Here is a 23,856-nt window from a genome sequence, read left to right as displayed (position 1 = left end):
AAACAATGAAACGAACTTTTGAAATTACGTTATATTAACTCTAAAATTCCGTACCGTTAACATAAAAATAAATGTCGCGCGACGAAGCGTGAATAAGCAATCATTTATAAATATGAAATATTGGAAATTATTAATAAAAAAATGATATTTTAAAAATATATTTTATTATAACTTTAATACAATATTACTTAAATGTACATTAGCCAACATCATTCGATTACAAACATGCGTTTGATACACAAAATTATAATATTAGTCATAAAATAGATTAAGTAATTAAACTCAATGAATGTCTTTAGAGACGTCCGTCAATCGTTAACGAATAGCACATTCAAATCGTAGTTAATGGAATATTTACATAAATACAATAACTTTAAACATTATAAAACCAATTATATAATTTAATATATAATTTCTAAGTGCTAGATTTTTAATTTAATCATTGATTTTAACACAATAATAGCGACACTCCACTTAGTGTGGCGTAGCTTTGGTTGCACAGATGCGACAAAAAAAGGCAAAGATGAGAAATGACGTATTTCCGTCCTTTTATCGCTTTTAGCAAATATCAAAGAAGAATGAATGGAAAATCTTTTTAATTTAATGTTCAATCTATACGACGAGTTGTCACGTGTGTCGTCAGACGCTAGCGAACCAAGTGAGTGTCACCTTAATAGACGCAAGTTATAATAGTTTCGAATTAAATATTTACTAAAACTTTAATATTCATTATAACGCATATGAAATAATTTAATATTAAAATATGTATAATTATTTAAATATTTGATTTCAATAGAATTTACCCGACATAAATTATGTAATAATATTTCAGCTTTTTAAATATTATAGATTTCTTTTTTATTGTAATTTAAACAATCCTCCCTTACAAATTGTACAAATTCTACTGAAATTGATATTATATAGTGTTACTAGCGAGCGTATACGAGGTTAAGGGGAGGGGGAATTTTTGAGGTAGAAGCAAAATTAGATTACAATTCAAATTTAAATTTATTTTTACGATCCATTTTACAACTTATTTTACGTCGATAGTTAACTAATATAATACGTTTTAATTGGCTAAATAGCTGGAGGCTCGGTTAATATGTTAGGTATAAATGTATGTATGTACATATGTACAAAACACATACTAGTTTAAGCAGTAACTAGTGAAATATGGAAAAGTTACAGCTGCACCAGCTCGATGCTCACACATGAAAAGGTCTGCCGTTTCGACAATCGGATCGACTGATAGCAAATGAATGCTCAGCTGGAGGGGGAGGAAGTTATATTTGTTAGGAACATCTCGGAAAAAATAGCTCGGGCCTCCGTCGTCCCCTTCGAGTTCACCGCTGCTGCGGCTGCGCCCGCAGCTGCGCGGCCAGCAGGAACAGCATCTTGAGGCCGGGCAGGAAGGCGGCGGCGGCGGCGAAGTCGGGCCCCGTGGCCAGCGCCGCCACGGCCGCCAGGGCGCGCGCGTGCTCGCCCGCCGCGCCCGCCGCGCGCGCCTCGCGCAGCTGCGCCAGCGCCGCCTCCGACAGCTGCGCACACCCGCCCGCTTACCGCCCGCCTCTACCTCACCGCCCGAGCGCTACCTCGGACACCGATCTGCGATCGGCTAGTTTGTGTCGCTGACACTCAGCAGAACGTTACTGCCGAGTTTACTTAGCTGAGCGTCCCCTCGGTGAATGTCCTCAGAGTATTGTTTGTTGGTTATACTGGCCTCGGTTCGGTCGTATCGCTATCTTAGTATGGTACATTTTTATCGAAAAATACTCACGCTACTACTGATCACATACATACACTTTAATTATAATAAAATTATATGATAATTAGTTTATCATCGATGACTCACCCTATGTTCCCGCAGCATGTCGTACAATGTCTCGAGCCTTCTTTGGACATCTTCTAGTTTCCTCTTCATTTGCTGGAAAGAGACGAGAACCATAAATATCATTTGTCCGAGACTGATGGTTTAATACCAATAAATGAGCGTACAGATAAAGTATGACCAAATAAGATCATTTTTAATTCCGCGGCCAGGACAACTACTTGTAACTACTGTTATCAAATACTTGGATTCATATTTTAATACACTATAATTTTACTAAACATAATTATGTACCTAGTAAAGGTAAATATTTATGAAATGTCTCTGTATAATTGCGACCATCCAATACCAGTTTTGTTTTCCTATAGTTGTAAATATTTTACTCAACACAACATTTTGTGTTCAATCTTACCTGATTGGTAGCCTTTTCGGAACAGGCATTGCGGAGGGAATCAAAAACAGTTTGCAAGTCGACGTATTCCGCGGGGAGAGGACCCTTCTGTACCGGCGCCGGCTCTGCTGGAGCGGGACTCTCCACCTGGTAGCGATAGCAGAATTATGAGATTCGATGATTCTATTGAACATTTATTTCTTAATGTTGTTTTGTTTGATAAAATAGACGAGCAAGTCGTTTTGACGGCGAGTGGTGACCACAGTTCAGACATTGGCGCTGTAAGAACCACCACCAACCTTGGCAATTTAGATGTCAACTTGTGCCGGTAGTTACACTGGCTCACTCGCCTTTAAACCGGAACACGACACGTGTGGTGATGAGTACCTAGAGAACCTAACTAGACAGGCTTGCACAAAACCCTACCGCCAAGTAATCTTTGCCACTTTTATCAGATTTGAATTGTTTTTTACTCAAATATCTACAAATGTATTTAAATCAGTTTGTTTGTAGATCTCTGGATTGATTCTATTATATGAGGTATCATTTCATTCGTCTCAATTGTGACAGTAACGTAGGTTTATGACAACAAATTTACTCCTAAACAGATAAAGGGCGCCACTAAAGATATAATTGAAGATTTGTCCATTTTTGTGTCCCGTTGGCATTTTTTTAAAGTAATTTATCTACAATACCATACAATCAAATAATGGTTATTAAAATTTAAAGCACCAATTGCTAGTCAACGGGAATCTCACCTGTTGAGGATATCCTGTTTGCATTGCCGGCTGGTACGACCCTTGGTACTGCTGATCGGCATACTGTCCAGGGTACTGGGTCGTCTCACCGGGGTACTGCCCCATTTGACCAGGATACTGTTGCTGTTGGCCAGGGTATGAAGCCGGCTGACCCGGATATTGAGCCTGTTGACCGGGGTACTGAGCTTGCTGGCCGGGATATTGAGATGTGGGTACTAATGGCACGTATTGGGGGGGCTCAACACCGAATAAGGGATGCGTGATCGGAGCTTGTTGTTGGATCTCTTGTTTTGGCTGAAACAAATTGAATATTTCAAACATGCCATGTTTTATTCAGGTCATTTAAAGCATTAACTACTTTTAGTAATATGTATAAGTTCAAATCTGATCGAAATCAAAAATAAAAACCTAATAAAACATTTTTAGTAGTACAGGTAAATACATACAAAAACATTTCCTTTTGCTTTTCATAAGCATTGTTATATAATACTGAAACCTGTAAAATTATTTATATGTATAGATAGAGTGTCGCTCTACTAAAGAACTTAACAACCAAGCCTATTATTATCTTGGTGTACGTGACAGCTACGCTTGATATTCGGAAAATGTCATACTTTTTAACAGTGTGCATTGTGTGTGTGTTCACTGTTGACACTTATTCTGACAGTCTATCTAGACATATAAGTAATCAAAGACTAAAACATTTATGAGATGAAACTGCATCGACCCAATACTGATATAATCAAGAAACAGTTTCACTACTAGACAAAAAAATCTCTTCCCGGTGAGCTGAATCCACCGCGATATCACACTACTTATAAAAAAAAACTTAAAACAAAATTAGTTATAAAGATAAAAAACCAAAAATATCGGTACACGTGAGGGAAGTGAATATGTAGATGTGACGATAAAATAACAAGTTTGAACATGAATTTAAAATTTTACTTTAATCGCAACGAAAAAAAGTGTAACTTCAATAATTATTTTATTCACCAATTGAAAACAATTGGGTTCGTTAGAAACTATTGATCTGAACTTAAACCAAAATCCCCTAAGATATAAGAGCGAAGTAACTTTCTGAATTTCATAAATAATTCTTAAATTACATGTAAGGAGAAAATTATTAAAAGCTGTATTTAACCATACTAAATCGACAAAGAAACAACGAAAAGTATTCTTTATCCAAAAGTCCTTTTAGCAGTTTCCGATTAAGGTCAATTTACCACCGATTCGGAATTCTACCGACGAAGCTGTGAAGAAACTCAATGGTAACTAATTCACCAATTAAATTAGATACTTGTTTTACAATTTAATTATTTACCTGTATGAAAATCAACCAACACTAACTCCACGCTTTATTATCACCTTTACGGCATTTCATCGCGTAAACAGTCTCATTAACATTGTTAAGGAAAGAAAACTCAAAGTCATTCCCACTCAAACATGCGGGCTCACTCTCACCGCGGGCTACCTCGTAATGTCGCCTGTGCTCTATAATGTGGCTCCACTGGCGAGTGCCCGCGTGTAGCGCCGACATGTCCTCGTGCCCAAAGCACTACACCGTCGCCAACAAATACTCACTTTATATTTGCTACGCGCAGACGAGATATTATACGACAAAATTCAAATTTATCTGGTTTTGTTTTTATTTTACACGGATGGACATTTTAAACTAGGCAGCGAATCACCTTATTATTTACATTTAAAAATAATAAATTTCATACAAATGTGACAATATTTTATTTTTTCTTATTTTATTTCCGTTTTTTTTTTTATTATAGTCAATCGAAACGTCGTCAAAAAGGGGCTTCAATAGCGTTCCCGCCTTGTTTCAAAACATCCACCTGTATGATCATTACATAATAATCAAAAAGTTATCAATAATAAGAATATTGATAACACGGTATCCTACGGTTCGACACTGACGTTATAAAGAAGTAAAACAATTTTGTTACCAAATTAATAATGCATATAAACCTCACCTTGGGCCTCGAGGTCAACATGGGGGGGTCGTTCCAGCCGGGCGCCGCCGGCTTGGGCGCGGGAGCGGCCTCCGCCGCCTGGTAGTAGTTACCGTTCACCGACGGGTGCATGGGATTCAACGTCGCATTGTTCGACTGGTTTAACGTGTTCATCGGATTTAACGGAATCATGGGATTTAACGGCGCCGGATTTAATGGATTCATCGGATTCAACGGCGCCGGATTTAATGGGTTCATCGGATTTAAGGGTGCTGAATTTAATGGGTTCATTAATTGGGGAGGATTCGATTGATAATTCTGTTGCTGGTTGATGGGTGCGAAGTTATGACTGGGCACGCTAGCGGCACTGTACTGATCCGGTATGGGGCTGTTGTACCCGTAGGAGGGGGCCTGGGGTGGATTGTTAAAGCTATATTGATTGTAAAGAGGTGCGGACTGAACCGAGGGATCGACTTTGTATTTCGAACGACTTGTGATTCCACCTGTAGACAATTAAGTTTACTGTATCGTCATTGCGCAGAAATTATACGATTTTATGAGTACGCATATGAAATGATATCGTCGTTGCTGCCTTCAATAATAATACATATAAGTTACATACCAGGCTGTGAAGAGACACTCGCGGGGCGTGGCGGGTGAGAGCTTGCGGACCAACTCTGAGGCTCGTGGGTCGCTGCTGGGGGTTCTATAACGAATAATTATTTTATGAAATATGAAGCAACTACAACATCACATATATTACTATGATCCCAATGTAAGTAGCTAAAGCACTTGTGTTATGGAAAATCAGAAGTAACTACGGTACCACAAACACCCAGACCCAAGACAACATAGAAAACTAATGAACTTTTTCTACATCGACTCGGCCGGGAATCGAACCCGGGACCTCGGAGTGGCGTACCCATGAAAATCGGTGTACACACTACTCGACCACTCAGGTCGTCAATATGAAGCAACTGCCTCTTTTAGTCTTCTGTCCAGCTTATAAGGCTGTTGAATCCGAGGACCTGAAGTCACATCAGTACCTAATTTTTCTGACAAATAATTCTTACTATCAGCCCAAAGTATGAAAGTTTGGGAATATTTCCAATCCAATATTTTAAGCTTTTCTGAACTCTTCTGTCGTGTCGAATAGTCTTACCATTAGACTAATGGATTAAGATAATAATAAGTATATCGGCGGTTTAGTGCACCACTTTATGCGTTTAAATATACTCATATATAGAAATAATAAAACATATTTGTAGCGTGCTCACTTATTTAGTATAGACCTATTCACTCAAATTATCGGCGGGAATTAGTACGTGAGCGATACCCGTGCTTACAAGATATCTTAGTATGCGTAAGACAATCAACGTAAGAGTAAAAATAGTAAAAAAAAAATACAAATTAGATTACGACGTGGAGGGCGGAAATTCCTCAGTAAATAGATCTATAAACTACTTACGCATTTTGTAAGCCCCAATGTTTTCATTGTTTGCGAAGTTCGAGTGAGTGCTCACTGTACGCGCACGCGTCGACGTCTGCTGCTGCTGGTGCTGCTGCTGGTACTGCTGCTGCTTCTGATATCAACAAATATAGAATTAGTTTAGAGTGGGCGCTGCACCCATCGGACGTCGACCAGTCGAGAGTGTCATGTCTAATATTCAGTGGACGTCGGTGCAACAATCCAGTACGGATTGTGTCGGCCCGGCCAGGCGGCCCCGCGACGCACCATCGACCTAAATAGCATATAAAAGAGCGGCGACCTGGTCCCGCGAGGCCAGCGCGGCGTGCAGGCGCTCGCGCAGCTCGGAGCGCGCGCCGCGCAGCGCCGCCAGCGCGCTGTGCAGGCAGCCCTGCGCCGCCACGCGCGCCGCGTAGCGGCTCAGCAGCGCGTCCAGCTGCCCGCCCTCCTGCCGCGAGACCGCACGGTCGTTACTAATCGAGGTAGCACGATATTATTGTGATTTTTACGACTCCGAGGCGGAAGGAGTCGCCAGTGAAACGGGCGGAGACGCAGACCTGGGCGGGTCGGCCCTGCACGGCGGCCGCGGCGCGCATCAGCAGCGCCAGCTCGGCCTGGCGCGCCAGCTCGGCGGCGGCGGGCGGCGCGGCCCGCAGCGCGCGCGCCGCCAGCGCGTCCCCGTGCGCGCCGCACACGTAGCACAGCGCGGCCGCGTCGCGCAGCGCCGGCTCGCTCTCCGCCGCCAGCTTGTCGCCCAGCACCTCTGCACAGGGACACATGTAGTCGGCGGGCGCGGGCGCGGGCGCGGCTCGGGCCCGGCGGCTCGCACCCACCGCAGTAGTGCGCCAGCGCGCGCGGCTCGCAGTGCGCGGCGAGCGCGGCCAGCGCGTGCCTCCAGGCGGCGGGCGCCACGGCGCGCAGCAGGCCGTCCCAGGCGCCGCGCAGCAGCGCGCCCGCCACCAGCGCCACGGGGTCGGCGGCGCGCGCGCTCAGCTGCGCGCGCTGCACGCGGTACTGCAGCTCCGGGCTGCCTGCGGCGACACATGCGCGGCTACAGGGCGACGCTCGCGAGTGCCTCGTGCTCGACACGTGTGTGTCCGAGCCCGTTACTCGAGAGCGTCACTTTGAGCGAACATAAGAGATTTACCTAACGAGGCGATGATGAGCGCATCGGATACTCTTTTCGCCTCGAGGCAGAGGTCGACGGCTTCCTCGATGTTGCCGCACACGAGCGCGCGGCAGATAAGGCTCGTTGAATCTGTACAGTCATCGTTATAGATATTTAATAAAAAAAATTGATTGAAGCAATAGCGATCGAATGATTTTATTAATAACGAGATACATAATCACTGCTGTTGCACGAGTGACGTGTAAAAGAAGGTATTCTGAATATATGCTGTTCTGGATCTGAATATATACATAACAAAAAAAAATACTAATTTTTTACTAATTTTTCCAGTAAAACTAAGTCACTACTACTAGGTAGTACCCCCATGCCACCCTGCTTTCTTTTTGTAAAATAGCCAAAAGATCTAAAGACGAACACCTCATATATCCTCAATTCAAGGCGCATCACGCACGAACGCCTTTAATCTTACACTCTTTTAAAATTCGAGCACGAGGGTGACAAAGACTCAACCCCTTCCCCTCCCGACCCCTTATCCAGGCGTACGCGGGTGTTTATCCAGTTCCAGTAGTAATTTTTTTTTTGTTTGTCCATTATCGTTAGGGAATATTAAAAAACAAATTTACCGTCACCGCTCGGTATGACGACGTTAGTCACAGTCGGTTCGAGGTCTATGCTTGCGAGCTTCTTTTCGATCAAGGTTTGAGCATCCTATAAAAAAATATAACCATTAAGAATACAATATTTCTATGATCCAAAGATCTTTAACGTAGTCATGTATACTTTAAAGATATTAAACTAGGAGTAGGAGAAATTATTTACAAGTCCTGTTTGACCTACGGTCATTATAAGCTTGTCACGTTAACATCATTATGAAGCGGACGAGTCATCATCGTCACTATACATACCTGAATATACTGGACATATTCAGTGACACCAGTATAGAGTTGATCCTATTACGTTGGTCACTCTATTTCATCGACAACAAATCATTACAAAATAAAACAATTTTAACTAAACTAAAAATGAAGTTTTATGAGTTAAATAAACCAAAAAAATTAAAACCTCAAAGTATCAAAACTATTTATTTTTATATTTTAATATCCAACTTACAGATAGGTCCGTGCTTGTGTCCGTTGACAGTTCCGCTTCGGTCTCAGTGCTTTCTCCCTGTGTCGTTAGTGTGACAAGTTTGACAATTAGTGCACGAAGATTATGAGCTTGTGATAAATTTGTGTTGCGACTTTAGCATAGATGTTAAAGTATCACATATTAGCAGTCACATATAAGTCATAGTGCACCGTATTATAAAAAACTCAAATGGAAACAAAAACTGAAAACGGTCTTACGTTTGACAGCTTATATGGAGTAAGATATAACTTTACACTAGCGTCTAGCTATTTATATCACACACAAGTTTATTTTAAGGGTTACGTTCTATTAATCAAACTATTTTAATGAAATTTTAACATTAATAAATATAGCAACACTGGTATATAAACGACTATATCTATAATGCAATGGACACACGTGTATTACTGTAAAGTTAAATATGACATGTTTATAAAAGAAATCATGGTTGGAAGGAACTAATAGTTTAGGAAAAGTGTTCAAACGTGTAATTAGATAGAACCCATACATCCCAGTTTAATGGAACTTTAGCCCTACAAGAATGTTCCTGAAATAAACTTACTCTACTGAGTCCGAAGTTGTCCTGTGGGGCGCGTGGTTCATTGTTCGGTTGACTCTTGAACTTTGACGATATCTCTTCTTGCTTGAAGCCTAATACAATAAGATTTAATAATTAATGGCTTATGATAACCACAGACTATTAGATAGTATTTATTTTTAATATGTAACAGCTTCCGTCTCGTTTTCCTACACTCTGTGGGAGTGATTTCGTGAAAAGGGACGGAGGTGGACAACAGAGAGGGGCGGAAGCGCGCTCTTTGTTTGGCCAATGAGGGCGCGCCTCCAAGGTTCCGAGAGGAGGTGATATCGATGTTGTGTGAGCTGTCAGACGCTACACATCATCGGCGACTATTAAGGCTCGTTTTTTTTTTTTAAATTCAAATAATTTAGAAAATGAGCTAAGGAAAAATTCATTCAGACGTGACTATAAAATTTTACTTAAAGATGATATTTTTTAAAGAACTACATTTTTCCTGAGCAAAACTAAACTGAGTACGATTTTTTTCATAATATAAACAGCTCACCGAGCAAGTTCAGTATCTCGGTCCGGTACGTTGGAAGGAAGTTGGCTCGCAGGAAGAACCACGTGAAGCGCTCGTGTTGGTCCGTCGCCGCGTCGCCCTTCACACGACAGTATCTGAAAAAAAAACATTACATAAGAGATGCCTCGTTTTTCTAGTAACTCGTTTGCCTCTCTCTACAACTAGCTCTTCATGCTAACATCTATTAGCTGTTGATGTTCCTTATTTAGCTGGTGTTTGAATGATTATATTGCAAAGTCTCCAAGTGAATCAGAGCAAGTTTAAACACATAAAAACCCTGCCTAGCGTGGACTACAAAATGTTCCGCGGCATTTACCTCGGGGATATATATATGTAATAATACAAATGACCTTGTGAGAGCCTCCTTGAATAAATATATTTCGATTTTGGTCCCTTTCACCGGATAAGATAATATTTTTCTATATGTTATGAATCTGAATAAATATATATGAAAATATCAATAATAAATAAATAGAAATACACTCACTCAGCCAATTTCTCCGCAGCCCCGGGCTCCTGGCTGAGGGTTAGTCCTATCACGGTGTCCAACTCGAACGCCTTTTCGACTATTTCTGGTTCACTCACTACCTACGAATTATTAAAATATATAGCAATATAATATATATATCAAAGAAAAATTACGTATCAGTTTGAGATAAAAATATATAATTACCTGGCTTACGTATACCAGCTTGTGTGAGTCGGTCTCTTGTGGGCATTTCTCGAATGTTACTAATTTTCCACCGAACTGCAATACAAACATAATAAAACATATAACAACTTATATTTCATTCGAAGCTAAAATAAAAAACTTGTGAAGTGTGAGTGTCAGCCATAAAAATGCAGCGGAATACGAATGCATATCTTTAATTGTGTAGTAAATCTGCAATGAATTTATGTGCGTAGACTTTGAATGTTCGATATGGATAGTGCACAGTGCGCCACGAGCGGCGTGTAACGACAGTGTGCACGATGTGTGACGTGTGCAGCTAGTGCGACGTGCGACGTGTGCGCTGACCGCGAACTTGGCGGCGGCGGGGCGGCGCATCCAGCGCGGCGCGCGCGGCGGCTGCGCGGGCGCGGCGGGCGGCGGCGCGCTGAGCTGCACGGCGGGCAGCGCCGCGAACGAGTCCGCGCCGCCGAACGAGTCCATTATGTTGTTGGTGCTCGCGCTGCTGCCGCCCTGCGGGAGAGAGTTGCGACTGACTACTGTAGGAAGCGACGACTGTCACTCAAAATGCGACCACATTTGCATGTAATTTCACTGACTCCCTCGCCAGTCGAAGCTGAGCTCGGCAATACAAAGCATCGCTCCAAGAATTTAGAATAACAGCGTCCTCGACGGTCGGTACTTACCGCTGCGCTGCTGGTCGCGAACAGCGTGTGCAGCGCCAGCGAGTGGTCGAAGGAGGCGGCGGCCAGCAGGCCGGGCTCGCGCGCCGCCCACGCCACGTCGAACACCCACGCCGACTGGCGGTTCACTTCCACCACCAGCTCACCGCCCTGTCGGGCAATACGATAAACGAGTTAATAATAGATTATTGAATCTTTTGATATATGTTTGTCTTGTAGAAGTAAAGCGACACTAACCGGTTTGGTGTTGTTCGGGTTCCAGGCGAGCAGTCTCCCGTCTCGTCCGGCCGACAGCAGCAGATCGTGGTCGTGCCGGCTCCAGGACAGCGCCAGCGCGCCCTTCTCGTGTCCCTCCAGGGTCGCCAGCGGGGACGCAGCCAATCTAGAAGACATTGAGTTTAATATCTAGTCAGGTGCTTGTTTAATACTAGTAAGAAGTCATTACAGCTAATATATAAGCCTATCAAATAAAGCCATTATATTTATTATAAAATCAATCAATCAACTGCAACATAAAATCCACACAAACGAATAGGCGAAGTGGAATAAAAGCATACGCATACCGGAGGTCCCAGAGCTGCACGACGGGCGCCTGGTCGTCCTCGGAGGCGACGCACAGCTGCGTGGCCACGCCGGGGTGCCACGCCAGCGCGCGCCAGCGCGTGCGGAACTGCGAGTCGCTGCGCAGGGCGAGCGGTTGGAATTAGCACATGAGCAAAAATATTATTTAATCTACTCGACGGAAAACATCTGCAAGGAATTACAGGCAGGAAATAGTAGGATCAAAATTCTTACATACTATGTTCAACGTACCTCAACTTCATAATAGGTTCATTCTTTCTGAGATCCCATACTAAACATCTCGTAGCAAATGTGGATCCTAGAATATGTTGTACCTGAAACGAATGAAACCCTATGATCAAAATGATGAATAAAAAAATATGTATAAAAAGATAGATATAAGGCAATTATTTGCAATGGCGTGGTCCTAAAGTTATATTTAAACTTGTAATAAAACAAATCTCAATTGAACCCTTTAACTATTATTGACATAATATGACATTCGTATACTATTTCATATTACCTGCTGATTCCAAGCTAGACCCTGGACATGGTCGTAAGGTTGGCTTCGATTGCCGGGTGCCATTGGCTGACTTGTGTTGTTAAGGTCCCAGATAAAGATTTCACTGTCTGACGCACCGGAAGCCAAGAGATTCTTCTGATAAGGATTAACGTCGAGCGCGGAAACATGACCTAAAAAGAAATAGTGCAAGTTCATTTAAAAATATCAGAGAAAAGGGTAAAATATCAGGGTGAAAATTATGACACAGAATTATAAAAACTTCTATTAATATTTTACTTTGTTTTTAAAAGTTATGTTTCTTTTATTATCTTAGAAAATGTTATATTTTGTTCAAGAATTTCATGTATGCTGTTGCATATTATACATCTTCGTGCCTTTTTGAGTGAATAATCACGAAGTTGGGAGAGCACTTTGTTAAAATAAATATTTTTTAAATAAATAAACCTAACAAATATAATCTAATTTCTATTTATGCTGTCTTTACTCTTTGTCTTTGTTGACAGTCTAAGACATCTTGTAAGTTTGAGTGTCACTCATCGTGTTAAAGCACACTGACAATAATTAAAAGTGGTGGGGCATCAATCATAAATTTATCTATACTGTTGTATCAAAAAAAACTATAATTTTAGTTCCGTGTGACATATTAAGTTCATATAAAATCACACAATTTTTAATATAAAAATTATAAATACTTTAGTTTATTGAACATAACAGCATGTTAGACAAAAAAAAATAAGCTTGTCTATGGTAATAAATATATTTTCTAATGATAATCATCACAGCTGCTTAAAAAAAAATTGATCAATATGGGTTAAACTTCTTTTTTTTTTATATTCAAACTATTGTAGAAGGATCCTAAAAAATGTATAATACAGCTTTCTTTATTGTGTTGTATTAATTATAAAATTAATAAATTGACCCTATAGTTTTTATTCAGTATACAGATAAGGCATGAGCATCTCTTATCTCATATACGGTCAGTCAGTCAAAACACTTATTTAGGAAACAAGTGCACAACTTTATAATTTAAATTACTGTAGTATGCTAACATTTTAATCAAAAAAACTAAAATTTTTAAATAATAAAACACAAAAGTGTGATTCTGCAATATGCCAATTGGCAAAAAATATTCAATATAAATAGCTGTGATGCAATTTTGTACAACAAGAAGTGTCATTGCTATGATTTGGATTAACATATTTCCATCATATACAAATGATTTCGCAAGTTCTTGCATTAGGTCATCCGAGTACACACATTTTTTGTAACTGCAAAGCTTTTTGTGTTTTGGTCGTAAGCAATATTTACAGCTGGACAAATTAATTTGAATATGTATAAGAAGAATATGTTTTGCAATAGGGCATAGTGCACAATTATAATTTAAATGTATAAATCTTAATTTACATCAGATGAGGAAGGCCATTTTTAGTCAATGGTATTCAAATGCACTGCATTATTTCAGTTTTAAATAAGTTCTATTTAAGAACAATGATTATGAAACAATTTTCAAAAATAATGTTGATTATTTGTTTTTTAATATTCATATCACATATTTTTTTAAAACACCTACCGTTATGTTTGGAACTGCTGCCAATAAGTGAGTCGCTAGCATTATTAAGTAATTTCTCTGCACTGTAAAATTCTAACAAGCCTCCATCACAGCCACCCACGATGATACCTGCACCTGACCACACTAACTTTTGAAACCTGTAGAAAATTAAATTGTATATTTATTAAAGTTTTGATTTTTTTAATTGTAATATTTTGACATATTTTTATACACATTTCGAATTGATTGCAATTAGCAATAAAACAAATAAGAAATCGAAATATATGTTATCAGTTAATATATTCTTAAGTAAACTCACTTATGCTTTGTTTGTATGCTTGATTTCATTTCAAAATCAAGACTTGAGTCACCCAAGTTAAGAGAATGCAGTTCCAAATAGGAATTCGTGCTGAAAGAGGCATCAACTTGCTGAGCTGCGGAGCCGGTCACGAGCATTGTCGGGTAATGCTCCGCTGGCGACCAGCTCATATTCACCGTCCTTTTTAACTCTTTGATCTTCATCTTGATGCAGCAGCCTCACTAAAAACTATTAGACCGTTTAAACTAATAAAAACACTGAATTATGTCACACTATTTTGAACACGTAAGAAAGCAAAACTAAAAGGACAACGTGTAAGTTTGTAACACTATAGGATTGATTAGGCCTTAAATATTTTTTTCAGGGATTAAATTCAGAAGATTAAGTGGTAAATTATTTTATTTACCATAAAAACACCGAGTTGGCACTTCCAACGTGGCTGACGTAAATATTCCTGATTTGACAGCAAATTTAAATGACGTTGATTGACAACACTTTTTTTTCTTATGGCACAGACTGCATTATAAATTTAATGTGTGTTGTTTTATATTCTTAAATGAACTTTATCGAAATAATAAATTCAGAAATTATATTAAATGAACTAATATTACCGTACTGTCCTACGCTATTCTTTGCACAATTGCAATTTACATTTTACAAATTTAAGCAGGACAGAAATGTGCAGAAAAACAAAAAGAATAAAATTAATGTCAAAGATTTTTACGGAGACTGATTTTATAATAATTTACAATTATATATCAAAAGCAGCTTATGCGATAGATAAATATATCAAATCTTTGAAAATAAAAGAAAGGTAACTTAAAATTTAATTTAAATTCATTACGTTGTTAAAATAAAAAAATGTATTATGTACGATCTGTAGGTATGTGAATACAAGAACAGAGAAAATACTGTCGTACATTTAGTGGTATGAATATGGGTAGTATAAATACTCTTTAGTATTCACTCCAAAAGAATATTATAGGTCTTAGTTAAAAAAATAATTACACTTATAACATTATAATTTAATAATAAAGGTAATATTTATAAGTAGTTTAGGAAAAAAATAAAAACCTAAAAATAACTTTCTTTAGAAGTTTCACTGTGAATTAAATATTTATTAATTTATTAGTATCAATGAAATTTTTACTGAATAAGTACATGCTTACGTATTTTTAAAATACTCCATACAAAGGCTTTTTGCCAAAATACAAAAGCGGACACCTGATTCAGTCTGACAACATTCTGAGCCGTTAACTTCAATCAATACATTTATGTTTGTTTCGTAGCGATTGTTAAATCAATTTAATTTAAAATTTTCGTAGTACCTATTAAACAGTTTTTTTTTTGTTGTAATTATTTAATTAAGCTATCCCACTTATTTACGATTGGTAGGTTATATTATGTACGGAAAATATATACAAACAATGTTATATATGTATATGAAAAAGTTTCCTCCGTAGTATCTACATAAATTTCCCAAAAAAGCCTTTAAAAATTAAACAAATGTTTAATGCACGCTGGTTACAAAAAATATAATACTTCTCTTTGTATACTTATCTTCAATCTTTTATAATTTAAATAATTAATTTCGGTATAACTAATGACAGAATGTCTTTGAATAATATTCTCAGTAACAATGCCAATTGCAATGACGAAAGACGAATGGTCAAGAATTGAACGATGGGCGGAAGGAAACAGAGAAGAACAAGAGGTAGCCCGCAGACGAGATTACGTGCGGTACCTAAACGAGACCAGCCGGGAGATGACTAAGAACTGGCCTAACTCTTTGGAGGTTTGAAATATAATTATTTAAAAAAAAGTCTTATTTTAGTATTTATTGTCTTAGTTAAAACAACCTAAATTTTTAATAAGACGTTTTAAATTAAACAAATTAGTAAGAATACAAGTACTTACAAAGGATAATAATTTAATTTCTATTTGAGATTTTAAATAGGTATATTACGTCACCCGGGACGTTAGTTTATTGTTACTAAAAAAAAGACGAAATTTTCTTCCACAGTTAGTCAATGGAAATATAATCCCCATTCATAATTGCACTGACTTCAAACTGCAGTAAGCAATACAGAGTATTATATGACGGAGAAGTAACTGATAAATGTGTGAGACACCTACTCAGGCGAATTTGCACAAAGCCACGATTAATATTCAACTGCCACTGCTAATATTGAAACAACACTATTTTGAAAAGTTAATGAATGTTTGCGTGAGGCTAGGTTAGCCTCACGCGATCATTCATGTACCCATACATACTACGCATTTTAAAAAAAATATAAGTGTTTTTCATAAAAAAAGTATACTTATTAATTAAGACAATGATGCTTCTTAAAAAATGTGATATCGACTTGTATAGAATGTAAACAAACGTAACGAAGAGCTCCGGCGAGCACGCATCGAAGCAGCCGAGCGGGCCAATAGCAAATTCTACAAACGATACGTGAAGCGAAAGCAGGAAGAGCAGGAAAGACTATTGCACAATGCGAGAGACACCATCTTTAAAAATAAAGATGCGCCTAAACTGCTCTTGAGGTAAATCAATATTGTAAACCGCGCTCACAACTCGTGTTCTTATTACATTGCCTTCAAACATAAGAATCTTTAGAAGTATTGAATTTCTGGAATAAAAGCATTGTACATGTAGTACTGTCTGCTACGTGTACTAAAAAGAAAGACGTTACTAGAAGTTTTATATTTGGATAATTTTACATAAAAATAATTTTGAACTTTGTAAAAAATCTCTTTTGCTTAAACATACTCAGATTAAGGTCAAATCAGAAATCCGGGGTCAATCCGGAAAAAATATTTTTTGGTTTATGTCATATAATACATAATTAGAAAGCATGTAATTTTATATACCATATATATTTAATAAAGCAGCATAATACTGGGAATTACGTTATATTCATATATACAGAAATTACCTTTGTATAATTTGATTTCAGTGCAGTAATTGAAACGGTTATCCAAAAAGAACGCCAGGAGCAAATCAAGTTTAAGCAGGAACTTCAGAAGCAGAAACAAGAACAGAAGAAAAGAGATGACGACGAAATAATTAGCAAAGCAAAAGAGTGGCACGAACTGATGGCGATCCGTAAAAAACGGCGATTCGAAGCTAATAAACAGCACCAAGAAGAAATATTGGAACAGTAAGACACTCAAAATATTGATAACTCAAATCGTTTCCTTTTCAGCTAAGAGCAGTACCGTCTTTACCAAAAGAGCACACGGTGCCCCATTGGCTTTTGTCCCCAATTGTGACCTTAACATGACAATAAGAATTGTGGCCTTGGCCCTGAAAGGCTATTTTAGATTGACATATTTCAACAAAAATGTTTAAAGAGTAAATGAGGAAGTTTCTGTAGAGTTTCTGGTAGTACTTAGCGGTGATAAAGAAAAATGAAAAAGGGCAAGTCTGGTTCTGGGCTGTATTGCATAAGGGAATATTTTTTGACAAACATTAAGTAGGTTCTGCTTTAAAAGTAGGCCCTAGGCATCCGGATCTAAGATCGGAAGGGTTCAGACGGCCGTGCTTGCAAAACAGATAGTAGGGTAAATGTATGAATACGGCATACGATATAATGTTTCTTTGAAAAAATGGACATGTCAATTTGACAATACAAATATACGCAAAAAAAAAAACAAATCGTTTTCAGAATATTGTAGTCGGTCAGCAGCCGGTTAAGATAGGTTCCGCTAAAAACCCACTAAAACTTTCATTTGTCATGAAACGAAAAAGTTTGAACGACACATATGTCAACCGTTTACTTTTTAATCAACATGCACGGAATGAAAACGCGACGATTATGTTCATAGGTTCCATTTTTAATTTGTGTTATTTACCTAACCGTCAAAGATAAATCATTATAACTTTCTCAAAACATAAAATTGTTAGTAATATAGGTATCTACCTACATATTCCTTTACCTAAAACTGTGTTTTATTTATTTATTGCTTGCTTTAGAGCTCACGAAGTGTCGGAACGCAGTCGCATAGAGTACGAATCGGAGTTGAACTTACAAAAGATCGACAATATCAAGGCGGAGGAACAAATGGATGCTATTAGACAGTTTGAAACGGATTTCGTAAGATTTACTTATTATTTAAAAACGCTATGACTTGCAGAAACTTCTCGGCAATATTTAGTTGAAATATAGTTTATTTGCATGAAATTTGAAATAAAATGACGTATCTGTAAATAATATTATTTGCAACTACTTATTAATAATAATGAATGTTTGTATGTTTGTGTTTAAATTTCTGAACTATTTATCCCATTGCGATGAAGCTTTGGAGAGGTGTTCTGCGTAATCCGTCGTGGGTTTATTTTTTTATTGATATGTTTATCCTTCATCATAAACGCTTTATTAGTAAAGAATAGTTAGTGGTAATAAATGGGTTTGAAATTTTTAGGAAGTACAAACTTCATAAGAATTTTTGCTCGAAATATTGAAGGGAAGAAGGAAATGGATTTGTGATTTATACAGAAAGCAGCAGAGAAAGCTCGCATCTGGTCCGACATGCAGCGCTCGAAGAATGAGGCGGAGCAACGACAGCGCGAGAAACAAGCGCGCGACGACCTCGACCAGCGCCTGCTCGCCGTGCTCACCCGCGCGCGCGCGCGCACCGACCACAGGAGGCGGCTCACGGAGAAACAGGTGACGCACGACATACTTAGGTTATTATACTGGTCTTCAAAGTTTGCATCGAAATTATTAATATCGCAAAGACTTTACTATTCGACCTAGAATAAATAGTTTGTCGGCGCTACTAAATAATTCTACAGGATTTTCTGTCCAAAAAATATGTAAACAAGCAGCTCTTGTTTTCTTTTTAGAATGTTTCATTATAATTCCAAAACGCAATAGAGAGTTGTTATAGTTGTTATCCATTTTTAAATTTGACTCTCAGATCCAGGAAGAGCGACTGCAGGTGTTGCAGAAGATCAGCGAGTCGCTTGAGAGTGGTGATGCGGCCCGCGAGAGTGAAGAACGACGGAAACTCGAGGCGGCCGTGAGGGAGAAAGAGGCCGCGTTAGTCTTATTATTTATTCGTTCACTGTGTCGTTGATCTAGCGGTGGAATGACTACAAATCTCGGAACGGGCAAATAAAATGTTATTAATAGTATTAATATTATAGGGCGGAAGCTCGTCGCGAAGCGGATATCCGCAAACAGAAGCAATTCAAGCAGCAGCGCATCGAGACCAGGCAACAATTTCTGAAAGAGCAAGAAAAATCTCTCCAAGATTTCAACACCACGCGCCAGTGGGAAATCATGAATAGGTAGTTATATCGTTTGCCGTGATTGCTTCGTTAATTAAATGGCAAACATGTAGGAGTGCAAATCACAACGCCCTCTTTTTCTATGGGTTTTGTAGTCGAGAAGTTTTCAATAATTGCCCCGAATCCAAAGATCCTAACATTCGCCTTGAGAGCATCCATGTGAAAATTTGTATTTTTTCTTTTTTAAAGTACACGAGTACCTACCTAAAGTGTAAGCTAACTCCCTGACACTATTATTTTGCATTAGATTTAAAAACGCAGAATTATATGAAGATTTCAAGGAGAAATTGCGAGAAGAGAAGGCGCGTAAAGTACAGCAGTATAGAGAGGATATTATTAAGCAATGGGTAAGAAATTATTTAAAAATACCTTAAATACTCTTATTCGTATAAATTTACAAAATGAAATAAATATGTTACAAAAAGCAAATAGTTCAAAATATATTTCTGTTTGTAATCAAAAAGTGTCCAAAATATGCATAAAGTTGGGATTGAACCGACCAAGTCAAATTTATAATCTAGATCAAATAAGTTTGCGATTCCTAGGGACTCCCAAGTTTTATTGTAACGAAACGTACTCGCAGCACGAGCGCGACGAGCGCGAGGCGCGCGCTCGCGCCGAGCTGCGGCACTTCTACGGGCCGCGCGCCGAGCACGAGCTGCGCGTGGCCGACGAGCGCCTGCTCGCGCACGCGCGCGCTCTCGCCGACGAGGCGCGGGCGCACGGCCGGCCCGAGCGCCCGCTGCTGCGCGCCGTGGACGTGCGTACAATTCGCTAATTTATTTAACCCGACATGGGGAACAGAGGTGTAACACCAACCCTTGTATTAGATGGGAGTTTTGCTTGTTTATTTTGCCGAAATATATTAGATTATTAGGAAAATCATCATTTTGAAGTACTTTTTGAAACATGGTATAATAAATACCCTATTGTGTATGTAATATTGATCAATAGTATTTTAAGTTTGTGATTAATTACAAATGTCGCTTCTGTAATTAAATTATTTATAATATAACTTTGCAAATATAAGTTTAAATTTCAAAATATAAATATAGCAATTAATTGATAAATACAAGTACACTTTGATAATTATTTACAGCGCTACTGCAAGATGTATCGTCTGTACGCGATGCCGGATCTACCGGCCTCCATGCAGGAACACTACCCGCACTACGCGCCCGAGGACCGCAGAGACGGACTGGGACACGGAAAGGTTGGACGAAATACTTTGATTGTATCAAATGTGTTGACGATGGACATAAAAAATATATCAAAAGTAAACGAGTAGATAAAACGCATGTTTTTAAATTAATATCAGAGGTTTGCCTGTATACGTTACTGAGTTTTCACAAATGGACTTATGAAATAATTCATCTCTTATAAAGTGAAGTTTAGTTGAATCTTACAAAAGTTTCAACTAAATCTAAAAGGTTGGATTTAAACTTTTAATTATGGTTTCAATAAATATTAATAAAATTCTGAAGCAGCAACTATTTCATAAACATTACTAATATTAATAGATACACCTATATCGCAGGCGAATTCATCGAAGGGCCTTGAATATGAGCAGGGTGCCGACGATTATAAGAGGAAGGGTCCAGCTAACGGCCTACAGGCGCGTCAGACAGAGGTAATGATTTTTAATATTTTTGTTGAATGTCGTTTGTTTACTTTTAACGCGCAAAGTAACATAATTTATTCAGGAACAATGTGATAAATAAGTATTTTCTATGTCTTAATAGTTTTTAATGTCATTATCGAATCGAACTAGACTAGAAATGAATACAAACCGTGCTATTTACATTCAGTAAGGCTAGGGCACTAAGTGTACCAACCACTAGTTATTCGGACCACCAAATACATATTGTATGTATTACTGAGTTCTGGTTTGAAAGGAGAATAAGTGTATTTAAAGACACAAATCATGTAACATATCCGATGATTGGCGGCGAGTTAATATATAAAGCTTAAAGCTCTAAAAAGTATTGTTATTATCGTTGGCATAGTTTATAAACATATTTGTAAAAGCTAATTTGAGGTATGCGTTGCAGGAGGTGTCGCTGCCGTCGCTGGCGCAGCGTGCTGGGGGGAACAAATGAAACCACGTCGTAGAAAATAGTCATTATTTTATTTATCATCTCAACTTTAGAACTTTTTGTCTGTTTTCATTTCAAATAGAGAGCAATATGGCACCAGCGTTTTCAATGTTCGTGACTAGAAACAATGTGATGAAATTTGATCGTGAATACAGTAGATCGATGGGATGATGTGTTTCACTTACATAGAGCGCACGTCGGTTTGCAGTCGGCCGATACCTGAGTCGCTCAGGGCCGATGGTATTAGAAGTCTTTTCTACTATGAATACGTGTATCGAAAAAAATTGAGTACCGGCTGGCACATATTCAATTATCAAAATCATAATTATTTCTTAAACAGAATTATTAATGTATAATTTACATGCAATCAACAAGATATTATTCTATCAAGCCCGTTGAGCGACTAAATTATCGATCGATTACATAACGATGTGCTTTAAGTTAAAATTAACTTAGAAATAATTTTGAACTAAACTAAATCTAGCTTATACGAATCTTTGGTCGCATGAGTGTAGATGATGGGGGCGGTGGAAGAGTTAACTAATGTCAAATCAATTCTAAAGTCAACACAAACGAATTGTCGAATAAAATGGAATCAATCGCAACACAGCGTTCGTAATACTTTCGTTACCTTTGGCTTACAAAGTATTGTCTATCGTCGTAAAATACAACGTTTGCTACTATTAACGAATTTATTTTAATTCCTATTGATTTATGATCAATTTTTTTTTAATTGTGGATATTACTTCTTGAACATTCTTGATTTGCTAAACTTTTGATATATTCTGTACATGACATTTATGGAAATCGTTAATAATAACAATCGTTTTACAAAAAATAAATCTAAAATAAAGTCCTGCTTAAAATATAAAAAAAAAAAATCGGAGCCATGTAGAAAACATAAAATAAAAGCTTAAAATATATTTAAAAAAAAAAAACCGTAAATAATTCGTCTCTCCCTAAAATGTAACCTAAGTTTGCAATCGAATGGCCCCGAATGTCGTGGAACGTTCGAGAATGTTCGGTCGCCGTCTCGTCTCGTCTTAATCTATCTTATCCTAGCTTGTACTGTCGTGCCTACAATATATATATAAACATTTACAAACAAACATACGAACTTAAATAAGACAATATGGCAAGGTTTTGTGCTTTCTTCGAGGTATGTATCAACGTTTTGAATAAATATATTCGTCAGTTGTGAAGGAATATTGAAATAAAACTTTTAGTTTAATCGATTGCCTTGACATAAGTATACGCTAGCAGTCTAAAAAAACCCGCTATTGCTTTAAAACATTTAGAAACGATTGGATTTGATAACAATTAACACCTGATAAATACACAAAATGAGCTTTATATCAATATGCCTTCTTAATAATCTAAAAAAAAATATTATTTTTTTTATTCACAGATTATAAAACAGTATATTTACTAAGGCATTATTGGACGTGAGGTTCTAGACAATTCTTTCATATCCCACTCTACAACAAAACAGACAATAGGCGGAGTGGTAACAACAGTTTGCGTCCCCGACACGTACAATCCTACCGAGTCTAAAAGTAATAAATAAATTAAGTAACACAATACATAAAACTAATTCATTCTCAATTTGGCACTAGTCTATCTTAGTTTAACGGGAGGAAATGCATTGGGAAGTTAAGTGCCCGCACGCGAGCACAATGTGAGCCTCTGAATGAGCACCGAAAGGCGTCACACGTATCATAAATTATTATCAAATAAATATAATTTGTATATCTCTGTAGTGATTTAGTTATTTTTAAAAAGTCACTTTCTGATCAAGAAAATTAAAAATGCGTTGTTTGAAAGTTTGCTTCATGCTTCATACAAACTACACAAACGAAAAAAGTTTTTAAGTGCTATTTGTGCATTATTTTTTATATCAGGACTCGTCTCCAATATTAAATTTAAAATAATTATTTATGCTCAGAGAACGTTTAAAAGTGCACTCAGCATTGATTCTGCACCACTCGTTCATACCAGCACAGCGTTAATCGTATCCCTACTTCTACTCGGCGTGTCCCGTTCGTGCAGCGAGTCCCCCGGAGCACCGGAGCACGCAGCGCGTCACACGTCACGACTCAGTGAGTGAGCGAGCGCGCGGGACGCGGCGGTCAGGGCGGGTCGGGCACGGCGTGCGCGCGGGACGCCCGGCGGGGTCAGGGCGTGTCCCGCGTCGTGTCCCGAGCGGCGCAGGCGAGCCGGCGGCTGACGGCGCCCAGCTTGTGTTGATAGGAGGCATCTCCACGCGGGGAACTGGACACATGGCTCCAGTTATTATTCATGAATATACGGCAAAAATTAATAACAACAATTATTTTATCCATATCCAAATCATATATATTATATGACGTCACATATCCATTTATATG

General features: G+C 38.4%; 3 protein-coding genes across 5 annotated transcripts in view; 1 reads left to right on the top strand and 2 right to left on the bottom strand.

Moving 5' to 3' along the window:
• Positions 1-206: 206 nt before the first annotated feature.
• LOC125069725 (protein transport protein Sec31A) lies at positions 207-14,536 on the bottom strand. 3 transcript variants are annotated; one of them, XM_047679284.1, is made up of 28 exons: positions 14,478-14,536; positions 14,072-14,299; positions 13,774-13,910; positions 12,204-12,373; positions 11,933-12,015; positions 11,683-11,799; positions 11,357-11,501; positions 11,123-11,269; positions 10,785-10,949; positions 10,440-10,514; positions 10,254-10,354; positions 9,749-9,861; positions 9,226-9,314; positions 8,646-8,702; positions 8,159-8,243; positions 7,554-7,664; positions 7,240-7,437; positions 6,964-7,169; positions 6,708-6,854; positions 6,407-6,521; positions 5,561-5,644; positions 5,203-5,441; positions 4,960-5,169; positions 4,449-4,532; positions 2,978-3,271; positions 2,241-2,366; positions 1,853-1,924; positions 207-1,538 (listed from the first exon to the last, which is right to left on the bottom strand). In XM_047679284.1, exons 2-28 carry the CDS (start codon positions 14,272-14,274, stop codon positions 1,344-1,346), a joined length of 3,768 nt encoding a protein of 1,255 aa, XP_047535240.1. In that variant the 5' UTR covers positions 14,275-14,299; positions 14,478-14,536; the 3' UTR covers positions 207-1,343. The 3 variants fall into 3 exon arrangements, with proteins under 3 accessions (XP_047535240.1, XP_047535239.1, XP_047535241.1); XM_047679283.1 differs by having other exon boundaries at positions 4,960-5,441; XM_047679285.1 differs by lacking the exon at positions 4,449-4,532 and having other exon boundaries at positions 4,960-5,441.
• Positions 14,537-15,710: 1,174 nt separating this feature from the next.
• Positions 15,711-21,637, top strand: LOC125069958 (trichohyalin-like). Its single transcript, XM_047679590.1, has 12 exons — positions 15,711-15,866; positions 16,446-16,621; positions 17,035-17,238; positions 18,054-18,174; positions 18,577-18,747; positions 19,001-19,122; positions 19,230-19,373; positions 19,621-19,720; positions 19,957-20,133; positions 20,473-20,586; positions 20,911-21,003; positions 21,425-21,637. Exons 1-12 carry the CDS (start codon positions 15,711-15,713, stop codon positions 21,470-21,472), a joined length of 1,626 nt encoding a protein of 541 aa, XP_047535546.1. The 3' UTR covers positions 21,473-21,637.
• The window catches only part of LOC125069957 (golgin subfamily A member 4-like), a 52,598-nt gene continuing 50,302 nt past the window's right edge, over positions 21,561-23,856 (bottom strand). Inside the window, exon 37 of the mRNA XM_047679588.1 lies at positions 21,561-23,740. Within this exon, the coding sequence (XP_047535544.1) occupies positions 23,644-23,740 (97 nt within the window). The 3' untranslated portion in view covers positions 21,561-23,643. The remainder of the gene's footprint in view (positions 23,741-23,856) is intronic.

Source organism: Vanessa atalanta, chromosome 16 (genome assembly GCF_905147765.1).
Source record: "Vanessa atalanta chromosome 16, ilVanAtal1.2, whole genome shotgun sequence".
NCBI lineage: Eukaryota > Metazoa > Arthropoda > Insecta > Lepidoptera > Nymphalidae > Vanessa > Vanessa atalanta.
The sequence above is the reverse complement of the archived record's forward strand: the minus strand, read 5'-3'. Positions and strand labels throughout refer to the sequence as shown.

Coding starts and splice junctions, on each gene's coding strand:
- LOC125069725 (XM_047679283.1), bottom strand. CDS start 14,274: ATGAAGATCAAAGAGTTAAAAAGGACGGTGAATATGAGCTGGTCGCCA. Junction 12,374..13,773: donor CAGCAGTTCCAAACATAACG/GTAGGTGTTTTA, acceptor ATTTCTTTTTAG/GTCATGTTTCCGCGCTCGAC. Junction 5,442..5,560: donor GAGTGTCTCTTCACAGCCTG/GTATGTAACTTA, acceptor AATTGTCTACAG/GTGGAATCACAAGTCGTTCG.
- LOC125069958 (XM_047679590.1), top strand. CDS start 15,711: ATGCCAATTGCAATGACGAAAGACGAATGGTCAAGAATTGAACGATGG. Junction 16,622..17,034: donor GCGCCTAAACTGCTCTTGAG/GTAAATCAATAT, acceptor ATTTGATTTCAG/TGCAGTAATTGAAACGGTTA. Junction 18,748..19,000: donor GGCGGCTCACGGAGAAACAG/GTGACGCACGAC, acceptor TTTGACTCTCAG/ATCCAGGAAGAGCGACTGCA.